The sequence below is a fragment of the Seriola dumerili genome, unplaced genomic scaffold (genome assembly GCF_002260705.1).
Source record: "Seriola dumerili isolate Sdu_G_001 unplaced genomic scaffold, Sdu_1.0 BDQW01000110.1, whole genome shotgun sequence".
In the NCBI taxonomy this organism is placed as follows: Eukaryota; Metazoa; Chordata; class Actinopteri; order Carangiformes; family Carangidae; genus Seriola; species Seriola dumerili.
This window is the reverse complement of record NW_019174365.1, coordinates 12,406,193-12,428,668: the sequence shown is the minus strand read 5'-3', so window position 1 is coordinate 12,428,668 and position 22,476 is coordinate 12,406,193. Positions and strand designations below refer to the sequence as shown.

The 22,476-nt window shown below is 39.2% G+C and overlaps 1 protein-coding gene across 1 annotated transcript; it reads right to left on the bottom strand.

Moving 5' to 3' along the window:
- Positions 1-6,213: 6,213 nt before the first annotated feature.
- LOC111223541 (clumping factor A-like) lies at positions 6,214-17,644 on the bottom strand. Its single transcript, XM_022747732.1, has 16 exons — positions 17,568-17,644; positions 16,283-16,341; positions 14,151-14,168; positions 13,891-13,923; positions 12,267-12,302; positions 12,142-12,180; positions 11,738-11,773; positions 11,605-11,637; positions 11,099-11,137; positions 10,158-10,199; positions 9,603-9,641; positions 9,413-9,448; positions 7,976-8,821; positions 7,734-7,790; positions 7,386-7,435; positions 6,214-6,658 (listed from the first exon to the last, which is right to left on the bottom strand). Exons 1-15 carry the CDS (start codon positions 17,576-17,578, stop codon positions 7,425-7,427), a joined length of 1,335 nt encoding a protein of 444 aa, XP_022603453.1. The 5' UTR covers positions 17,579-17,644; the 3' UTR covers positions 6,214-6,658; positions 7,386-7,424.
- Positions 17,645-22,476: the final 4,832 nt, after the last annotated feature.

The window sequence follows — 22,476 nt, the reverse complement described above, 5'->3', positions numbered from 1 at the left end:
CCTTCTGCTTCTCCAGACTCTAGCCTGCTGACTCAAATTTACGGCAGGTGATACACTGACTATAAATAAGTACCTCATACAAGGGCTCTTAATTTGAAATTGTTAAGGGAATTGTTAATGGAAGTGTTTTCACTTGTAATGCAGTAACTTGTAGCAAATGGGATCAATACAAGGCTTCGTACTAGAACAAGAGCTGACATCAAACAGATGATACCTTCTGCAGTGGAAGTCATGACCAGACCCGCCTCTTCATATGTTGACTTGAGCACTGGCTCACTGACATCATCAACTGGGAGCGCACACACACACACACACACACACACACACACACACACACAAAGAGTTTAAATATTCCTCAGTATGAATAACACAACTGTATCTACACTGTACAGCTCTAAGTACTTTAGAACAATGTTAAAACTCCTCTTCTCCTCTCCTCTCCTCTCCTCTCCTCTCCTCTCCTCTCCTCTGTCTCCTCCTCAGGTTTCAGGTGTAATTAACTTCTTGGTTAAAACAGACTCGTATTGTTCCACAGAAACATGAGATTTCGCAGCTAAAGACAAGAATCCTGGAGAGACCTGTAAAGTTACTATAGACCACCCAAATGTTACAGTTTTTCACAATTGCTGAACCACATTTCTTGAAACCTGCCATGCTTTTCTCAAAACTGCAAACACAAAATCCTGTTGTCAAACTACATTCACCAAATCTGACTCTTCAATCACCTCACCTCTGTGCTCAAAATCAAGCACAGAATTCATTACACACAACATAATAGAATCAAAAACAGTGTCCAGAGCATGTAGGTTTACAGTAGGCTATATTGGTTTCATTATATCATTAGAGTGTGTTTTTAGTTTTTAGTTGTTGTATGTAAACTATAACACCTGTGTTGTCATTATATTTAACTTCTGCCACCTGTGGTTGCCATTATGCATCATGAGTGCATCACAGTACAAATTGTGTTTTAGTGAGTTAGTTTAGAGTTTTGCGGGGTGAAATGAAATCTGAAACTTGTGTTTAACTTGGTGAAAGTTGTTTTTGGTTTTACCAAAACAGTGATTGACTCAATAAATGGGTTCAGGTCACTGAGAATTTGGTTCAGACAATGGAATTTAGTGTTTTAGCAATTCATAAAAACTGTAATATGCACCACCCAAATGTTAAATACATCAACAAATGCATAAACATGCAGCATGTAAAGTATAAAATAATGTTGTATAACATGCACATATCAATAGACAACAAACCAATTATTGATATTGATATATACATGGCAGTGACAGCTGATCTGATCTGTACTTTGTGTCATTTCTCTGTCTCAACACTGACATATGAACCAATGAATGAAATAAATACACGGTCATGCTTCATGTTTACAATCTGTTCAACTCTTGAACCTCTCAACATTGACTCACCCACGACAGATTAGCGAACAGCAGGAAGTCCACAGTGACAACCTGAAACGAACCTGAAGCTGATTCAGTTTCATGATGAGAAAGAAAAGTTTGCTTCACCTCAGTGAACTTTACTCTCTCACACTGTGTCAGCGAGAGGATGTATAGAGAGGAGGCATCATTACAGAGACACAGATCTGCCAGCTTTCCTCTGAACTACACCCAGAACCTCCATCTCTTCCTCTTCCTCCTCTTCCTCTTCTTCTTCTCCCTACACCTCCTTCTTCTCCTCCTCCTCTCATCGCATTTTAACATATATTATTACAGGAGAAGAGCCAGTGATTGTACTGCCTCATTAATTATTATTTGTTTCTTATCTCAAAAGAAAACAAATCTGTCATTGTAAAATCAATAATATAAACAACTCCCCCTGGTGGACAAAGTAAAAAGGAGCAACAGGTTTATTACTAGATCATCCTCAGTCTGCACCTCCTCCAGGGTTTACATCAGAGAAATGTAAAACCACCTCGAAACATTTCTATCAACAGAATGACTGAAGTTAAACAAACATGGTCACAAAATGCTCACTGTCAGTATGTTTTATTTTTTCTCCATTGTCACCTCCTGACACCAAACAGTGATGGGCATTAAATACTGACAGGACATGTTGACTTTCTCAGTATTGAACCAAAACCACCATCTTTTCTGAACCACAGTGTTTTAGAATCAAAACCACCAACACCTCTGAAAGTCTGGATAACAGACTGTGCACATCAGATTGTGTATAACAGATTGTTTACATCAGATTGTCCTTTCAGTCTTACATGCTAGAACAGCCAGTGACCTTCTTTGCTTTTATTTTGAAGTGAGTTCCTGCTTTCTGTGGGAATCAGGGCAGAACATGAGTCTGCATCCATCTGCAGCAGGACATCCTGAAACCAGAACCAAGCTGGAGCCAAGCTTGACTCTGGGATCAGGTCCAGAAGAGGAATTAAGGGCACTTTAAGGTATAGTCTGGTCCAGCTTGGTTCTGAATGACTGGAGATCACCTAGACCTGTGATCCTGATGTCCGACTGTAACCGAGAGCTGTGGGACAGTCAGGTAACATGAACCCAGTGAGACTCCAGAAACTCCAGAAACACAGAGGAAAAACTCCACAGACATTAAATAAATACTAATAAATATTCATGAAACCTGTGGAGAGGGTTTACAGTGTAGTCTCCAACCAGAGGACTCACACTGTTGTATTTTTAAACAACAGCGGATAAGCTTGTGAAGTGAAGATAATAGAAGATAGAAGATAAATGAAGATAATAAAGAGTTTTTAACAGACCTCAAAGTAATTTATGAGCAGATCCAGGGAAACGTTTAAGTGTCTGAGGGCCATACACAGCTAGAGATGAGGGCCATGGCTGTCTGATGCTACTGAACAACAACATCTGAATACGTCTCCCATCACTAATAAGGTGTGTGTGTCTCAGGTAAAGGTAAATAAAGGTTTTATTTTTCATCACACAAATTACGTGTGCACAAACACACACACACACACACACACACACACACACACACACACACACACACACACACACACACACACACACACACACATACACACACACTACAGTTGTGTCAGGCTCCACTGATTTACCCCCTACCATTGGCCTCGGTCACGACCCCATTAACCAATAAGGAGTCTTTTTGAAACAAACACTGTTTATCTGGCAGGAAGTAGCCCCCCTTCCCTATGTCTCTGTTTCTTCTTTGTTGGTGTGTGTGTGTGAGTGTGTGAGTCAGTTAACCTCTGAGGACCTGCAGGTCAGTTTTCATTCATCATGTCAGAGAAACTTCATCTGCTCCATCTTTGGACTCAGTCTTCCACACCACCAACCTGCAGCACCAGGTAATCTGACTCCTTACCCTCCAACACACCTGTAATCTGCTTCAGGTGATCTGCCCTGGTCTGAACGTCCACAGCCAGAGGCCTGACAGTCCTTTACATGAATATATTACAAATACATTACCAACAGGTGCAGCACAGGTGTGAAAATGTTGGTCTGCATGATGAATAACTGATGAAAAAAGATACATTGAACATTGTTGTGAACAGTGTTGTGAACAGTGTTGTGAACAGTGTTGTGTTGTGAACAGTGTTGTGAACAGTGTTGTGAACAGTGTTGTGTTGTGAACAGTGTTGTGAACAGTGTTGTGAACAGTGTTGTGTTGTGAACAGTGTTGTGAACAATGTTGTGAACAGTGTTGTGTTGTGAACAGTGTTGTGAACAATGTTGTGGACACTGTTATGAACATTGTTGTGAACAATGTTGTGAACAGTGTTGTGAACATTGTTGTGAACAGTGTTGTGAACAGTGTTGTGAACAGTGTTGTGAACAGTGTTGTGAACAGTGTTGTGAACAGTGTTGTGAACAGTGTTGTGAACAGTGTTGTGAACAGTGTTGTGAACAGTGTTGTGAACAGTGTTGTGAACAGTGTTGTGAACAGTGTTGTGAACAGTGTTGTGAACAGTGTTGTGAACAGTGTTGTGAACAGTGTTGTGAACAGTGTTGTGAACAGTGTTGTGGACACTGTTATGAACATTGTTGTGAACAATGTTGTGAACAGTGTTGTGAACAGTGTTGTGAACAGTGTTGTGAACAGTGTTGTGAACAGTGTTGTGAACACTGTTGTGAACATTGTTGTGAACAATGTTGTGAACAGTGTTGTGAACAGTGTTGTGAACAGTGTTGTGTTGTGAACAGTGTTGTGAACAATGTTGTGGACACTGTTATGAACATTGTTGTGAACAATGTTGTGAACAGTGTTATGAACATTGTTGTGAACAATGTTGTGAACAGTGTTGTGAACAATGTTGTGAACAGTGTTGTGAACAGTGTTGTGAACAGTGTTGTGGACACTGTTGTGAACATTGTTGTGAACAATATTGTGGAAAGTGTTGTGAACAGTGTTGTGAACATTGTTGTGAACATTGTTGTGAACAGTGTTATGAACATTGTTGTGAACATTGTTGTGAACAGTGTTGTGAACAATATTGTGAACAGTGTTGTGAACACTGTTATGAACATTGTTGTGAACAATATTGTGGACAGTGTTGTGAACAGTGTTGTGGACACTGTTATGAACATTGTTGTGAACAATATTGTTGACAGTGTTGTGGACAGTGTTGTGAACAGTGTTGTGAACAGTGTTGTGAGCAGTGTTATGAATATGTTGCAAGGTGTGAACACAACGTAATCAACATTGCTGGAGCAGAAGAATGAGGATGAGCTGTAGGTGACTGGAAAACTCGAACTTTGAGGAATCTGGTTTGACCAGTTCTCTGTGTTATCTTTTTTCCAGAAAAGGGAGGTGGTGTCTTTGAAACTCATTAATACCAGGTAAAGTCACACCATGCAGCACCACCCACCACTGCCGCTGAACTAATAATTAAACTAAAAATCAAACTGAATCTGATGTATTGTAGTTTTCTGATGCTTTTTACGCCAGTATTGTTCTTTTGTGTAGCTGGAATTCAACATTTTCAGCTTCCTCACCTTCATCAGGTGGTACTTGAAGTTGCTTCCTGTTCTGGTCAGGTGTTATAGTAGAGACATAATCATGCGATTACAGACTGATACATTGCGGGAGGTCTCACCGCCAGCTGACCACTTTTATCTGTTCAGAAAACAGTGTTTTCTCAAAGACTACACACGTACTGTGAGTTTGATGAGTTTTTATTCGAATCATGTTCTGGACACATTCCACTGCCCGAGTGCTTATCACTTATTGTTCCATACATTATCTCTGCTGCAGGAATATGGGAAAATGCAAACAAAACCATAAATATCCACTGACCTACAATTAAGATTATAATACAGCACAAATAATGTATAAAACACATAAAACGTTGCTTCCATCAAATATTTGAAGCATGTTTGCAAGGAAGGAGGTTCACAAACTAAAAAATAAAAGCATTTTAATAGAAGGGGTGAACACAAACTGAAAATGTGTTGTACAATTTGAAAGACTGTTTAACAGAAACACATGTAACACAATAGATCACATGACATCACTTCCTTTTTGTCAAATCTGTTCATGTGATTTTTTTGATTCAACATACTCTCACCCATGTCTGTGTATGTGTATATATACGTGTCTGTAATCATGTGTTTATTGATGTGTATGATCAGCTTATAAAGACATAATAACCAATTTACTGATGTGTATAATCAGTTTATAAAGGTGTAATAAATGGTCTCTAACATATATTAATACAGCTGTAATCAGATCTCAGTGTTTACTAATGTCTTCGTTAACAGCTCCTCCTAACTAACTCCTCAATGGAGGCTGCTGAATAAACAGATGATGAACAAAGACAATATAGTAAAACAGCTGGAATGATATAAAATATGTCTAAGTTGGAACAAACACACACACACACACACACACACACACACACACACACACACACACACACACACACACACACACACACACACACACATAAACTGAGACCTGGATAAACGTGGGGTTAAACTGTCACCTCTTCTACAGAATCCTTCATAGCAGAGAGCTGGCGTACCAACAATCTCAGCTGTTCCCACTGGCCACATGACCCTCGCTGTGCAGTGGTCTGTCAAGAGTCTCCAGTCTCGTTTTAAATATTCTCCGGTGTTCTGTAGAAGAACCAGACATATTCCCTTTCTACAGGGTTTGAATTAAAACAGTTCTGATAAAATTGTATTTTACAGCACTGCAATATCTGAAATATGTGAGGCTGAAGCTGTTCAGCTCTAAAATAAAGACTCTGTATCTGAACTCTGAGTTTCGGAAAGTTCAAACTTTATTAGCAGTTCCTCTGTGTACAGACAATCATTTGTCTCTGACATCTTTGTTTTAAAAACAGTAATTAATGTTTGTAAAGTAAACGATGGACTGCATGTGCACAAAGAGCACATCTGAGATCAGCAGCTTTTTAATGTTTCTGCATTAGACTGAAGACAGACGGACAAGCAAAGAGTGAGACTGGTTAAAGCACAGCATCACTGCAGAGAAGCAAACAGTTGATTGGTGAAAGATAGATTTCTTATGCATTTTTATCACTAAAGCAACCAGAGTCTGAAAAACATAGACAAGCAATCACAAATGAGCGAAGGAACAAAGACAACAGAGGGTTGAAGGCTGAAGTTTAGTTGTAGTTTAGCTTGTTGTTATTGTTGTTGTTGTTGTCATGGCGACTGTATTCCACTGTGTGGTGGGCTTGGCTCTGATGGGAGAAAACACAAAGACATGTGACTTGAAAACTGAACTCAGTATCTGTGATGATCATGTCCCCAACCTCCCCTCAGACTATAGTTATAATGATTTATGGCTGTTCACGTGTGAGTCCTCAGCTCATTAAAAACTCAAACAGTCAGTGATGTTGGACAAACTCATGTTGAATGTTAGCTTGTTCACATTAATATTCCACACCAGTTCACCTGAACACAGTACAGGAGGAAACGTTTAAAAACTACAGTCAGACTGATGTTGAGTTTCTGGTTTCTCTTTAGTTTTCACTAGGGCCACCTGAATCTTGTCTGAACAGTTTGATCAGATCATCCCTGAGACTGAAATCTCTTTGTTAAGAGAGGTAACAGGTCACATTTACAATCAGACAGTCAGCAAACAAATATAACACATGATAACCACAATCAACAAGGAACCTGGACGAGTGATCACTTGTGATTGGATCTCATTTCCACTCTTTATATGCAAATATATAGGTTTATGTTGTTGTTTTTAGCCCATCCGACCGATGGGTCTGTTGTCAATGTGCTTTTGCATGTGTGAGAGTGATCATTGTGATCACTGGAAAAAATCAGAGGCAGACTAAAGATGAGTCAGAGCCTGGGGCATATGAAACTGTATCATCTACATAGAAATGGACATTGCAGTCATGTATTAAAGTTGAAAGGTTTGTCTCCATCAGGCATGAAAGTGTGTGATGATACCTGGAGTCACTGAGCTTCCACAGTTCAGATGCTGAGCGTCTAAACCAAAGCTAAGGGAGAAAACAGAGATTTAAAAAGTTATTCTGGTTCATAAAAGAGGAAATAAACTGCAGAATGATTGCCCCTCTACAACAGCATGCTTCAGTCTCATCCATTAAACAAGCTCTTTAGCTGCTGGGGTTTGGTGGATTTCACTGAATCCAGTCCTGCATCTAAATTTCGACCATCGATTGACACAGAATTAAACTGAAATACTGTAATGCTGAATTTGTTTCTGAAAGCTTCAACTAAACTGAACTGTGATTGGCTGAGAGACAGTGTGATGTCACAGTAGCGTGTGACCTTTACCCTCTGTGGTGGCGGGCGTGGAGTCATCAGGTTGGTCTGGTTGGTCAGCAGATGTTGCTGCAACGAGAAACAACATGAACATTCCTCAGCTTGGTTATTGAGACAAACATTTCATTGTGTTTGGATTCTTCAAACTGAAATGAAACTGATTCCTGAATACTTTATAATAACAAAGAATTCATGAAGTCTGACATCTTTCTTGATCAATGCTGGTATTCTGTCCATCATCAGTTGCAGTTTACCTTCAGTGGAGTCTGAAGTTTCTGGGTCCTCAGTATCCAACTTTGAAGAATTGTCCTCATTCACCTCCTCCTCCTCCTCTTCCTCAGTAACATCAGATTCCACCATGTCACTGCTGTTCTGATTGTTGGACTCACTGCCACTGTCAGTGTTAATGTCTACGTCACTACTGTCAGCTTCACCGTCAGCGTCACTGTCAGTGTTGCTGTCTACGTCCCTATCGTCATCGTCAGCGTCACTGTCAGCGTTGCTGTCTACGTCCCTATCGTCATCGTCATCGTCAGCCTCACTGTCAGTGTTGCTGTCTACGTCACTACCGTCATCGTCACCGTCAGCCTCACTGTCAGTGTTGCTGTCTATGTCACTACCGTCACTGTCAGTGTTGCTGTCGACGTCACTACCGTCACTGTCAGTGTTGCTGTCTGCTTCACTGTCGTCATCGTCACTGTCAGCTTCACTCAGGGCGTCACTGCCCTCATCGTCCTCGGACATGCTGTCATCAATCCCTTTGTCTGCCTCCTGCTCTTCCTCCGCTGCTTCTCCCTCCTCTGACACATCAGTATCTTCTGTTTCATCTCCCTCCTCCTCTGTTGGCCTCTCACTCACCTCCTCCCCTTCCTCTAACTCCTCTGTACTAACGCTGACGTCAAGGCTCTTGTTATCTTCCTGGTCTACTGGGGTCACCTCAGGCTCATCCTCATCCTCAACCTCTGTGTCAGTATCACTGTCAGTGTCACTGTCAGTTTCAACCTCAGTATCAGCGTTTGAGTTTTCAGTTGAGTCAACATCACTGTCTTCACCAGTGGTGGTGCTGTCAGTCTCTACCTCGGCTGCAGTGTCCTCAGTTTCTGAGGATTAAAGATATTGCACAGGTATCTGTTATTATTTGTTATCATGGTGAGTCTGTGGCCCAGTCTTTATCCAGGTAGGTCTAAGGTATTGATCACAGAGGCTTGTGTCAATGAGCCAATTACTGCGCTGAATCACAGGATGATTGATGCAAGATATATTTTGCATATGACTGGCTATAAGATAATGTAAATTTCATACACACTGTACCAAAGACAAACATGCATGTGTTTGATCAAATCATCAGGGTGAAAACACTACGACCTTTGGCTGACTCTCGTGAACAACTGGTTCTGGAAGGCCATTTTATTTATTATTAAAGGGTTAATACTGCTTTGGACTGAACTTAAACCACCTGGTCTTAGTTTGGTTCACTTCAGAGGGGTAATTCATGTGGACTGTTCACATATGTAAAAAAAATGTTGACTGATCGCTCTGAGTTCATTTTGAGGGCTGAAAGGTAATAAACTGAAGAGGGACTGCAGGTTCTCTCGCTGTTCTCCTCATAATGTTATCATTAGAGAGATGTAAGTATTCTAGATGTATGTCTTTGATTTCAAACACATCAGATTTAAACAACAAACACTGACCTTGTGCGTCAGTTGTCTCAACTGAATCCAAAGGAGCTGAAACAGAGAAGCAGAAACATGTTTTGTGAATGACCTTCCTCATTCTTTCTGGGGTTTGGTCTGAGTTTGTTTCCTCTTAGTCTCACTCTGCTGTTTTTTGAGACAGGTGAACAGACAGACCAACAGACAGACAGGTGAACTGACAGATTACCTTGTGATGGTTCGGCAGAGTTGACATCATTAGTAGTAACTGTGGAAACAAATCAACATAATGTCTAAGAATGTATTGTGATGTGTGTCGGATATTCTATGATGTCATAACACATACATTATGTCTGTTTACACATGAAACAACGTTACATGATACCTGACATATGATTCAGCGTTGTGTACTTGAGTTGTTTGTGTTGTATTGTGTAGTAGCACAAGCCATGGCAGTAACAATAGTGTTAGTAGTATTAGGAGTAGCAACTGCGATTACAGTAGTAAGAGTAGTGGTAGTTGTAGTATCAGTAGAAGTAGTTGTGGTATCAGTAGTAGTAGTTGTAGTATAGGTAGTAGTACTATGAGTATATTCTGTCTCTGTGTTTTTGGCTCATTAGTATCAGATCAATGTTTCATGATTCAGTTTTTCTGGAAAATAAATCTGTTTCTCTGACTGTTGAACTTGTGATGTCACTGTGTACTAATGAGAACAGTGTTCTGTTTCCTCTGTTCTCTTCTGATTGTCCTTGTTCTCAGCTGGATGGATATTTAGTGTGTTTACCAGTTTTAATGAGCTCTGCGTCAGACTCCTTCGTGTTTACTTCTGCAGAGACACAACAGCAATTTAATGAGAGTGATGCAGTAGCTCATGCAATAATTTCTAACTTCAATTAGAAATTATTGCAGAAGTTTGACAACATGAAATATCACCAGTCACATGACCCTGACACACAGTCACATGACCCTGACACAGAACAATCACGGCCTATTACATAATGTTCACATCACCATGACAGATCAAGCTGTTGGTTCTCTTACTGCCTTACATCACTGGAACAATCATGTTTTCTTCTGACTCCTCTCACCTTTTGTTCATCACTTTGTAAATGTATGACGGGTAAACACTTTTACTGTATAGTGTATACTGACTGACTGTTTCCTGTAGTTATTCTCCCAGAAAATGGAGTGACAGTTACCAGAATCAAAGGAAGTAAATTACTTTAACATATCAGGCTGTCAATCTATGAAACTCAAACATTCTACATTCTACACCTTCAGCCCAGCACTGAACAGAAACATGTTTCCTTGTATGTTTAAGGAGTTTAACTTCCTCATTCTCTCTTGGGTTTGGAGTTTGTTTCCTCCCAGTCTCACTCTGCTGTTTGTTTTAAGTACAGGTGAAATAAGCTGTGACATCATTAACATTAAACAAAAAAGGGCAAGACAAAAAAGGAAGAAGGAAATCTGGACACCAGACAGACCAACAGACAGACAGACAGACAGACAGACAGACAGACAGACAGACAGACAGACAGACAGACAGACAGACAGACAGACAGACAGACAGACAGACAGACAGACAGACAGACAGACAGACAGACAGACAGACAGACAGACAGACAGACAGACAGACAGACAGACAGACAGACAGACAGACAGACAGACAGGCAGGCAGGCAGGCAGGCAGGCAGAAAGGCAGGCAGAAACAGACAGACAGTTTACCTTCAGTCTCTTCAGCAGAGTCGATGCTGTCAGAATCATCTGTGGCAATAAATAAATGTATAGTGATGCAATAATGATGATGATGTGTCACGCACATCATGCCAAATGTGCAGTAGTAACAAAAGCAACAGTATAGAAGCTGAGAAAGTCTATATGTGGAGGTTGTGAGTCTCTATGTGGAGGTTGTGAGTCTCTATGTGGAGGTTCTGAGTCTCTATGTGGAGGTTGTGAGTCTATATGTGGAGGTTCTGAGTCTATATGTGGAGGTTGTGAGTCTCTATGTGGAGGTTGTGAGTTTATATGTGGAGGTTGTGAGTCTATATGTGGAGGTTCTAAGTCTCTATGTGGAGATTGTGAGTCTCTATGTGGAGGTTCTGAGTCTTGGGGCCGAGAAGGCCCCTGACTGCTTGGGCCCTGGGCCTTTCCTTAATTGGCCAGGTCAGTAACCCGTCCATGTATGGTCTGTGTCAGAGTCTGGATACCAAAGACTGAAATGTTCTTCTCACCACTATTGTTGTCTGTTTCCTCTGTTGTGAAGTCTTAAATGAAAAGATAGAAATGAGAATTTGGTGCTTGTTCAGTTTAAACTGGATTATAATTAAATTCACATTTACTGAATTAACCACATCAAACACTAACCTGGTGATTCAGTTGTCTCATCTGATTGTGAGGGAGCTGAAACACACAGACAGGTAACAGACAGGTCAATAGACAGGTAAAGGGCAGGTAACAGACAGACAGGTAACAGACAGGTAACATACAGGTAACAGACAGACAGGTAACAGACAGGTAACAGATAGGTCAATAGACAGGTAAAGGGCAGGTAACAGACAGACAGGTAACATACAGGTAACAGACAGACAGGTAACATACAGGTAACAGACAGACAGGTAACATACAGGTAACAGACAGACAGGTTTAACATACAGGTAACAGACAGACAGGTAATATACAGGTAACAGACAGACAGGTAACATACAGGTAACAGACAGACAGATAACAGACAGGTCACAGACAGACAGGTGAGTACATAGATAAGTTACCTTCAGTTTGTTCAACAGAGTCGAGGCTGTCAGTAGGATCTGTGTAGACAAATAAATGTGTGCATTTAGTGTGTTGTGTGTATAATGTGTAAACAGTGTGTATACAGTGTGTGTAGTGTTGTTACCTGGCTTTACAGTCACAGGTTCACCTGTAGTTCCTCCTACAACAGTTATGACAAATTAAATGTAACTGTGTGACTCTGATTCCAAACAGAATGAAGCAGCTCAGTTGGCTCAGAGCACAGTCACTCAGGTGTTTTCACTCAAGGACTGACACACTCGTTTCATCACTACAACGTTCTGCCACTAGTTCCCCAGTTTGAACAAAACTGTGTGTGTGTGTTCAGGAGAGGAGTCTTAACTACAGCGCCACCATCTGTTCGATTGGGCTCATGCACATCATGTCCAGTTACTGAGCCAAATTCTTTCTAGCTCATTCCAACTCACAGCAATTTGAGCCAAAACAGAAGTGAATAATTACTACTACTACTACTACTACTACTACTACTACTACTACTACTACTACTACTACTACTACTACTAATAATAATAATAATAACTAGAAAATTCCAGGGAAATTTTGAGTGCCACGGGGGCTACTGCCGGGATGAGTACATTACTTATTTCCAGTGTTCAAAAGCCACCCTGATCATATTCTGGTTTTGAGAAATGTCTTGATATAAAAGACTCTGATATATAACAATGTCACATCCCCCCGTCATGTATTATGTGGGAAATATCTCATATTCTGTGTTGTTTTTTTTAATAAAACAAGAGGCAACATGTCTTCAAACCGGCATTTAAAGGGTTAAAATCCTGAAAACTAATAAACATTTGGTAGGTTTGAGCAGAACTGAAGTGGTTTAAGAGATGTATGCAAAAAAAAGCAGAAAAAAATATTGATATATGATGATTTTATAGCATTTTCTTTGTGTGTCCTTTTTTGGACGCGAGGAACCCCAGACGGTACAAAATGTGTTACCAGTGTATAATAGACCTGTAACAGTAACTGACATTAGATTTTAAAAATATGTCAAAAAAGACACTTTCTTGCAGAAATTATAATTATTTTTTACTGCTTCACGCACTCTAGCCAACTGACGCTGTCACTCTAACTTTGAAGAAAAAGTGATTTGCACTCCTCCTTTGAGTGCTCATAGTTTGAAAAGTTTACATGTTATGTAAAAACAGTTGTTGTGTTTTGGAGAGAGCAGAAGTTTTCCACCGTTTGAATCACATTTCTACGTGCAGGTATGAGAGAGCTGGGTGACTCAGAAAAAAGGTGAAATTTTGTAGAAAAAAGCTGAAATTTTGTGGGTTTTTAATGAATACTCCAATGCATTCCTAATGCATTATTATTCCCAGTATTTTGGGAATAACTTTGGGAAAAATTGGAATTTTAACACCAAAAGTCATAGCACCTCTTTCGGGATCAAGACGCACGTTTTGATGTATATATTACCAGGGTTTTCTCAAAGCTGCGGGACGAGTTACGCGCCAAAATTTGGCATATAGGAATATTAATAGATGCTATTCTAGCTGTAGAGGAGTGCCTCGGAGCTGAGCACCCGTAGCACTAATAATAAATCAAAAAGTTGCTTGAACCTGAGCAATCAGTATGTGTGTGTTTACGTGTGTATGTGTTTATGTGTTTGTTTAAGTTTGAGTGTCTGTATATTAATGTTGGTCAGTTTTTTTGTGTGTTTCTGTATTAGTATGTGTGTGTGTGTGTGTGTGTGTGTGTGTTACCATTAAGGTGAGCCAGCAGTGGTGCACTTCTGTCTGAATCAGAACAGTAAACACAAACGTTTTTCTCACAGTTCATTTTCAGAGACTGACACTAAATCAACAGTGAACCGCATCTGGGATGACAACTGCAGCCTCTAGAGGACGCTATGAACACTGTATACTGTAAGTCTCACCTACTAAATCTGCTGCGCTCTGATTGGCTGCTGTTGTTTATGCAACTTAAAGGTTAATTTACTAAGAAATTTAAAGTTGATATTTACCTTCATCTGTTGTTCCCTCTGTAACACAAGAAAACACAAGATCACAGAGTCAGAAATTGTCTCTACATCGTCTCGTATCTACATCGTCTCTATATCATCTCTATATCATCGTCTCGTTTCTACACCGTCTCGTCTCCACACCGTCTCTACATCGTCTCGTCTCTACATCATCTCTATATCATCGTCTCGTCTCTACATCGTCTCTATATCATCGTCTCGTCTCTACATCGTCTCTATATCATCGTCTCGTCTCTACATCGTCTCTATATCATCGTCTCGTCTCTACATCGTCTCTATATCATCGTCTCGTCTCTACATCGTCTCTATATCATCGTCTCGTCTCTACATCGTCTCTATATCATCGTCTCGTCTCTACATCGTCTCTATATCATCGTCTCGTCTCTACATCGTCTCTATATCATCGTCTCGTCTCTACATCGTCTCTATATCATCGTCTCGTCTCTACATCGTCTCTATATCATCGTCTCGTCTCTACATCGTCTCTATATCATCGTCTCGTCTCTACATCGTCTCTATATCATCGTCTCGTCTCTACATCGTCTCTATATCATCGTCTCGTCTCTACATCGTCTCTATATCATCGTCTCGTCTCTACATCGTCTCTATATCATCGTCTCGTCTCTACATCGTCTCTATATCATCGTCTCGTCTCTACATCGTCTCTATATCATCGTCTCGTCTCTACATCGTCTCTATATCATCATCTCGTCTCTACATCGTCTCTACACCGTCTCGTCTCTACATCGTCTCTACATCATCTCTATATCACCGTCTCGTCTCTACATCGTCTCTACATCGTCTCTACATCATCTCTATATCATCGTCTCGTCTCTACATCGTCTCTACATCGTCTCGTCTCTACATCGTCTCTACATCGTCTCGTCTCTACATCGTTTCTACATCGTCTTTACATCATTTCATCTCTACATCGTTTCGTCTCTACATCATCTTGTCCCTGCATCATCTCTATATTGTTTTTACATCATCTCTACATCGTCTTTACATTGTTTTGTCTCTACATCATTTTGTCTTGACATCGCTTCGTCTCTACATCGTTTCATCTCTACATCATCGCGTCTACATCGTCTCCCCCAGAGGAAGATTGATGTGATACTTGATTGAATGAATGATCTAAACATGACAACATCAGATGATGTTGACTAACATTCATTGAACTGAGTGGTCAACCTCAGTCACATGACTGCAATATCACCAACCTGCGGGTGTGTGTGCTCGTGTCAATAATGTTAGATTAGTTATTGATGTATTGATATTCAAACTGCTGCAGTCACGACATTCTAAAGATAATTATAACGTGAGCCTTAAAAAGTTCTCTATTATTCACAAGTTTACATGAACCAAGTTAACAGATATATAGAAGCTTCCTCGTTATAGTTTTATTTATTGTAAATGTATAGTCAATTCAAATAAATATACACATGGCAATTATTAATTATTCTTCAGGTAACCAGGTAATCATTTCTAACCTTATGATGTGATTAATAAAATATAATCAGTAGTAATAAATTGATAAGATACACTTCATCTTACCAAACGTTTTACAAAAAGAGGTCAGATCCGGAGGTCCTCACTCATCATTTACTAACTTTATCATTTTAAATTTCTGTTTTATAGCTGTTATGAATTCAAGTTTATGTCATAACATCTGAGTAACACTGTTCAATAAAACCTCTGCACACCTGCATACATAAGACTCAATAAATCATACATTAGTGATTGATTGTGATTGCCAACAGACAATAAAGAAATCATAATGATCTATAACTGATTTTAAGTTAACAATGATGATATTTTTACCATAAATCTTTAGTAGCAATTAAAAAATCCCACAAACAGACTGACATGTAATAAATAATTTATTTGCATAGTTTCAGCACTGGACCTTCATCATGATGAAGGTTATCAACAATGAGGAGCCATCTTAAATTGGAGGGGCTGGGAACCGATGACCAATCAATACATTCCACGTGTATTTATGTGGGACGAGGGGATTGGTTACATATTTGACAGAGTGCTCCTACACATCTACGTCACTAAACAGGTGTGTGAAGAGTTCTTCTGTTATTGATCACTTCTGATTTCCTGCTTACCTGGGACTGGAGCTGCCAGAGAAACAGCAGCAAGTGCCACAAGCAGCAACACTGCACACCTGTAACACACACACACACACACGCGCACACGTGCGCACACATTAGTTTTAAATTCAAATTGAATGAGTTGATTTGACTGCAGCTTGTTTGCATGGTGTTTTGCATGATGTCATACAGGAATTGAGGAGGACAAAACTTTTGACAAAGATTTAAAAATCTCCTCAGTGTAAACTGATAGCACACACCACAAAATATAAATATTAAATTCAAAGTAAACATCCATTGTGTAAACAAACACCACCACAGACAGTGAGTCAAAGTTTTCTCTCTTCGACAACAGAACTAAAGTGACCAATGTAAAGAATATACCATAAAGAACATAGAGAACCCACAAGGAACATAAACAGAAGAACAGTAAAGAATGTAAATGAAAGAACAGAAAATGAAAATGTAAAGAATAAAAAACAAAGAAAAAAAATAAAGAATGTAAAATAAAGAATAAAAATAGAAAATGAATGTCAAATATGTCAGATAAAGACAAGAATGTGAGAACGTGAACAAAAGAATAAAGTGACAAAGGTAGTGATGGATGTCAGGTGTGTTGAGTGGCAGGTGGGTGAAACCAGTCTTCAGCCTTAAGGGTTAAATGACTGTTTCTTTGTGTTTCCGCCACAGAAAAAAAAACAAAGCGTCTGTTCTTTTCCAACGTATAGAGAGAAATGAGCTGCGAGAGAAAAGCGGCTCAGATCCTCACAGAGACTGAAAAGCTTTAAGGTTCATAATGAGAGTCGAGTGTCGGGTGAAAAACCAGAGAAGACTGCTGCTTTATCCTGAAACACTGGAGTCCTTCTGCAGGATTTATTCAGACCAGACACACAGAGACAAGCCAACAAATAAACCTGCATACTCATGTCAGTCCTGGATTCAAAGGAAACATCATCAGTCTCACTTCAGTTATCAAAGACATATAGTTTCATGTTGTTTAAATTAATAAGTCAGTTCATCATGTGTTGATCATAAAGTCTAATTCTGAATCACATGAGAAAAAAAACAGATCTTTTCTCTGGAAGTATGTGACTTAAAAACATCAGGTCTTCACAGTACAGAATGTTCAAACCTTGGTTAATTACCTGATTACAGTAATTAGTGATAATGTGACAGTGAGCAGAGAGTTGTCGACCTGCAGCTGTGACGTAGAAGAAATGTTCTTACCTCAGTCATTTGAAATAAAATCTCAGTGAGACTCAGACAGTTGAACAAAGTGAATCATTGACTGTGAACTCACCGTTGGAGCATGTTGTTGTTGTTCAGCAGGTCAACAGGAAACAAACTTAATACAATAAAACTTAAGAGATTGTTGAGTTTCTGAACTCGACTGAAGGGAGCAGCAGCATTTATACTTAGCTCCTCCTTCTACTCCTCCTCTTCCTCCTCCTCCTTCTCCCTCTGATCACCCATCTGTTTACACACACATTAGCACTGTTTGATCACTTTAACTGATTAAATTAGTTTCAGGTGAAGGCAAAATGATGAGAAACAGCAGTTCCTCTTATGTCTACTCATCACATTATTCAGACCAGATTCACTCAGGGTTTAGACCAGATTTACACTGAGTTCAATCCAGATTGAGAACCATAATTAAATCAGATTTAATCTGGATTTAGGCTAAGGCTAGATCAACATCTGGGAGAAGCTGGAAACTCACAAAGACAAGTGTCACACAACAGCAAGAGAGCAAACACAATATCCAGTTAAAATGAGATTAAAGATACAACATCCACTAAAGAAAAATGAACAAATTTGATTTTGATAAACTGTCTAAAATGAAGTAAGAAGGATTAAAAGTAAAGACATCAAATGAGTTTCATTTTCAGTTTCCTTCAGCATTACATGCACCATTCAAAATGAATTAAAATTCAAAACTATTATCAGCAAAATGCTACAGTTGCCTATTATTATTAATTGTTATTAACAATTCATCAACATGTAGGGAGCATTTTAGCAGGACGAAGTGGAGCTGAACATATTACGTTTCATGTATGTTACAATATATCATACATGATTACTGTAAGACAAAATTAACTTTATATACCGGATTCATACAAGAATATATCAGATTTATACCAGATGTTGTTCCAGTGAATCTTTTTGAGCATTTCTGTGAAAACCACTAGGGAAACTTGAGCAGTCTGCCTGTAAACTGATCATACAGGAGTGGAGTTTACCTCTCTAAGTATGTGTGTGCGCGTGTGTGTGTGCGTGTGTATGGTGTGCATGTGTGTGTGTGTGTGTGCCATGTGTGGTATGAAGAACTGGTTGGACAACAAGTCCCAGAAACACAAAAAGGTGATGAGAAGGAATCTATTCATACAGAACACGTGATCATGAACTTAAGAACACGTCAGTAATATGTTACCTAACGTGTTACTGATGATACACACACCCTCAAATTCCAATTGTGTCAGAAATAATTGTGATAAATAATTGTACGCTCTCACAGTGTTTCCTCTTCCTCATCATCACACACAGTTTGTCACATCTGTGATTAAAGAGTTGAAAGTAAAGACCTGGAGTTGGCAAAGAGTTTCCACAGGTTCACACATATGTACACACAAATGTTTATGTAAATAACGTGTTTTCAAATTGTTACTGTTAACGTGTATTTACACTCTGACTATCACTGTATGTTAACAAATAATTGCCCGTAGATTGTGGCAGGTACTGTTGTATCAGTTACAGTTTTTTAGGATTGCTTACACACTAAAATTAAAAATAATACACAGATTTTGAAACTTGATACACAAGGTACATACGCAAAATGTCAGCCTGGCACAACTATACGCACATTCTCGACCTTACACATTTTGCAAAAATACTACACACAGTGTTTTGCAAAACACACTTCTCATCACACATCATTCATAACTAAAAGCCTTTGTGTGTTAATTGCTAAACACTGCCACTGAAACACCACGCTCAATTAGCAATCACCTGAACTCAGAATGCATATGTGAAAACACATGTAAACAGTCAGATCACACAGAAATCACAGCTTGATCACCATAATTACAAGTCAGGTTTGCTCTTGTGTGCACAACAATGGAGGACAATTTTGGAAAAAGAAATTGAGGAAGAGGTGTTTGAGTAAGAGGAGGAAGAGCAAGAGGAGAAATAGGAGGAGGAGAAGGAACAAGAGGAGAAAGAGGAGAAGGAGCAAGAGGAGAAAAATGCAGACCAGAAAGATGAAGAGGTGAAGGAGGAAGAGGAGACAGAGGAGACAGAGGAGACAGAGGAGACAGAGGAGACAGAGGACGGGTCAGAGGAAACAGGGCAATTCTTACAGATGAGATCAGAGACGGGACAGACAGTAACTGAAATACTGTACAGGCCTGCTGTATTTTACAGTACAGTATGTTCATGTCATCTTCAGTTCACTATTGAGGATAAAGACGTTTTGTTTCCCCATTGCATTTGTGTTCATATTTACAGCATGCTACAAATGAGAAACGTCAGAAACATACGGTAATAGTTTTTTTATACTCTTATCTATGATATAGCATATATCATTAGAAAAGTAGAAATGTGAAAACTGTTTCAGATTTAGCACAGTTCTGTGTTGCTGGCCGTGGAAAGATCTATATATTTGATATTTGTGTGTAAAGTTTGGAAGCTAAAGTATCATTTGTAGAAGAGTTTATATAGTTTTCGATGTAGTGTTTGCTTTTGTAAGAGATGTAAGATGTTTTGTATTTTGTGTATATGGTTTTGGTGTGTGTGTGTGTGGAGCTTTGAGAAACAGGGCCCTGGTTTCATGAACTGTGTTTTTGCAATAGTGAAAAACTGTAACACAAACCCCAGTTCATTTTATTCAAACTGCAACAACACAATGTTATTCAATTTTTGTCATGTAAATTTAAGTGACTGTAAACCTTCACCCTCCAGGGTAACAGAGGGGGTGTTCATGTACACTCGGCACGCACTTCTTTTCTTGTTTTAAACGACATTAAGTTCACTCTCTCATACAGTGGTAAATATTTTTGCTGTTCCAAACGCTGTGTAAAACACTGACTGTATGATTTTATATTTTAGAAAACACAACAGGGGCAATGAAACAAATATTTACTGATATTTATTTAACTAATCCAGACCTGTAAATGACTAAAATCAAATAATGCACAGGAGTCCTTTTCCTAGTTTTAATAATGAGCTTTCTTGTCAACCTATTAATTATAGTGCGCTGGGTGGATAATAAACCACATTCTGAACACTCAAACCTAATTGGACGAGGTGTGAACCAGACTGACCACATTCCAGACCACTTTAAAATCAACAAAATGGACTGATGGGAACCACACACGTGCAGGGTTCAACATGACCCAGAACCAGGACTGGATCAAGATGCCACTGGGCGGCTCAAGTCTTGGCGTCTTTTACATATTTCAGTCTTTGTTTAAGGAGGCTGGAACAGTCATTATGGGTACTGACTGTTGACTGATGGACAAACATGGAAATTCCATTCATTTACAGTTAAATCTACAATAAAATAAAGTTTCCCAAAAACTGAAGGGGTCTGAGTGCCATCTTTAGCCACTGTGCAGCATATATACAGTATCGACATATAAACATACATATGACTATATGTTTATATGTATATATAATGTACACTATCAGAGTCTAAACTCACAGATTTGGTTCTTTTTGGTCTAAATGTTTTCAGTAGGCTCTACAAATTAAAATCAGACGAATGTATAATGATTTATTTCTACAATTATTATTTCTCATCAGTCTGTTATCAGGATTTATCAAATATCCTGTTTCAGTTTGATTGATTTTATTTTGTGTTTCTGTTTTGTGGTTTGGGTTTTCTTCTTTTTCGTTTTTCTAAATAATATTATATAATATCAACATTATATACTATATTATATTATGCTACTAATTAATAGAGGAATCTCTGTCTGTCTATCCAATCTGACACTGCTCATCAGATCCACTTCAAACATGTGTTGTTGAGATCCTAACCCTTAAATGAAATGTGATGTCATCATTGATGTGTTGTGTTACTGTCTGTCTACTGTGTTACTATTTGTGTTGTGTGTTTTGTGTTGCTGAGTGTGTGTGTGTGTGTGTGTTGTGTCACTGTGTGTGTTCAGTCTGTGCTGTATTTCCTTGCTGTGACAGTTTATGGGAAACCCGACTCACTGAACGAGAAACCTTTATTTTTCTGGTCATCAGCTGATCTGCTTCCTGCTCAGCTTGAACTCAAAATTTTCATTATCACTGTTGTTATGATTTTATTGTTACATATATTTAGTTGAGTCAGATTATTTACTGAGAACTTAAATTCAACAGGTGATTCACAGAGCAATCGAATTATGAGATTATTTGTTGATTACAATCAAATAAAAATACAGGCATAATACACGAATAATTAGAAGTATCACCTCGCGGTTGTGTGCCTCTGCATTCAGACTATAGTTTCACATTACATTCCTGTTTATCCAGAGTCATATATATTTGACTCATGGCTATAAAGTGTATTGTGAGGTCACCATGACCTTGACCTTTGACCACCAAAATCTTATTACTTCATCCTTAAGTCCAAGTGGACATTTCTGTCAAATGTGATAAAGTTCTGTCAGGACATTACTGTCAGACATCGTGTCCACTATAATGGGACAGATGGACATATGGACGGACAGACGATCCGAAAACAATATGCCTCCGGCTCTGACGTTGTGGAGGCATAAAAATGTAGAGCATCTGGAGGAACGCATACAAATAAACAGCACAGAGGAAAAATACATAAAAACAAATAAAACCTGATGTATGTGAGCAGTCATGTCTTCATGATGACTATTGAGAGGCTGAAGGAAAGAGAGAAGGGTTTGAATCATGTTCACGGAGGAGGAAGAGAGGGAGCTGCAATAAAGAGCAGTGATCTGTGAGTAGGTCTGAGAACTGTTGTCAGTTCATGAAAACAAATGAAACTGTCTTCAAATCAGTTCTGTAGTGTATCTGCACAACACATGAGCCCCTTTGTCCTTAGACCCTCGATCCAGACAAGAAACCCCCCTCCCAAAAAATAGCAGGGAAGCAGGTTTTACAGACAGATGTTACTGACAGGTTTTACAGCAGCATATAGGTGATGTTGACTGTGTGATGAGACAGTGTTGCTGTTTTTCTGACTGTGTGAA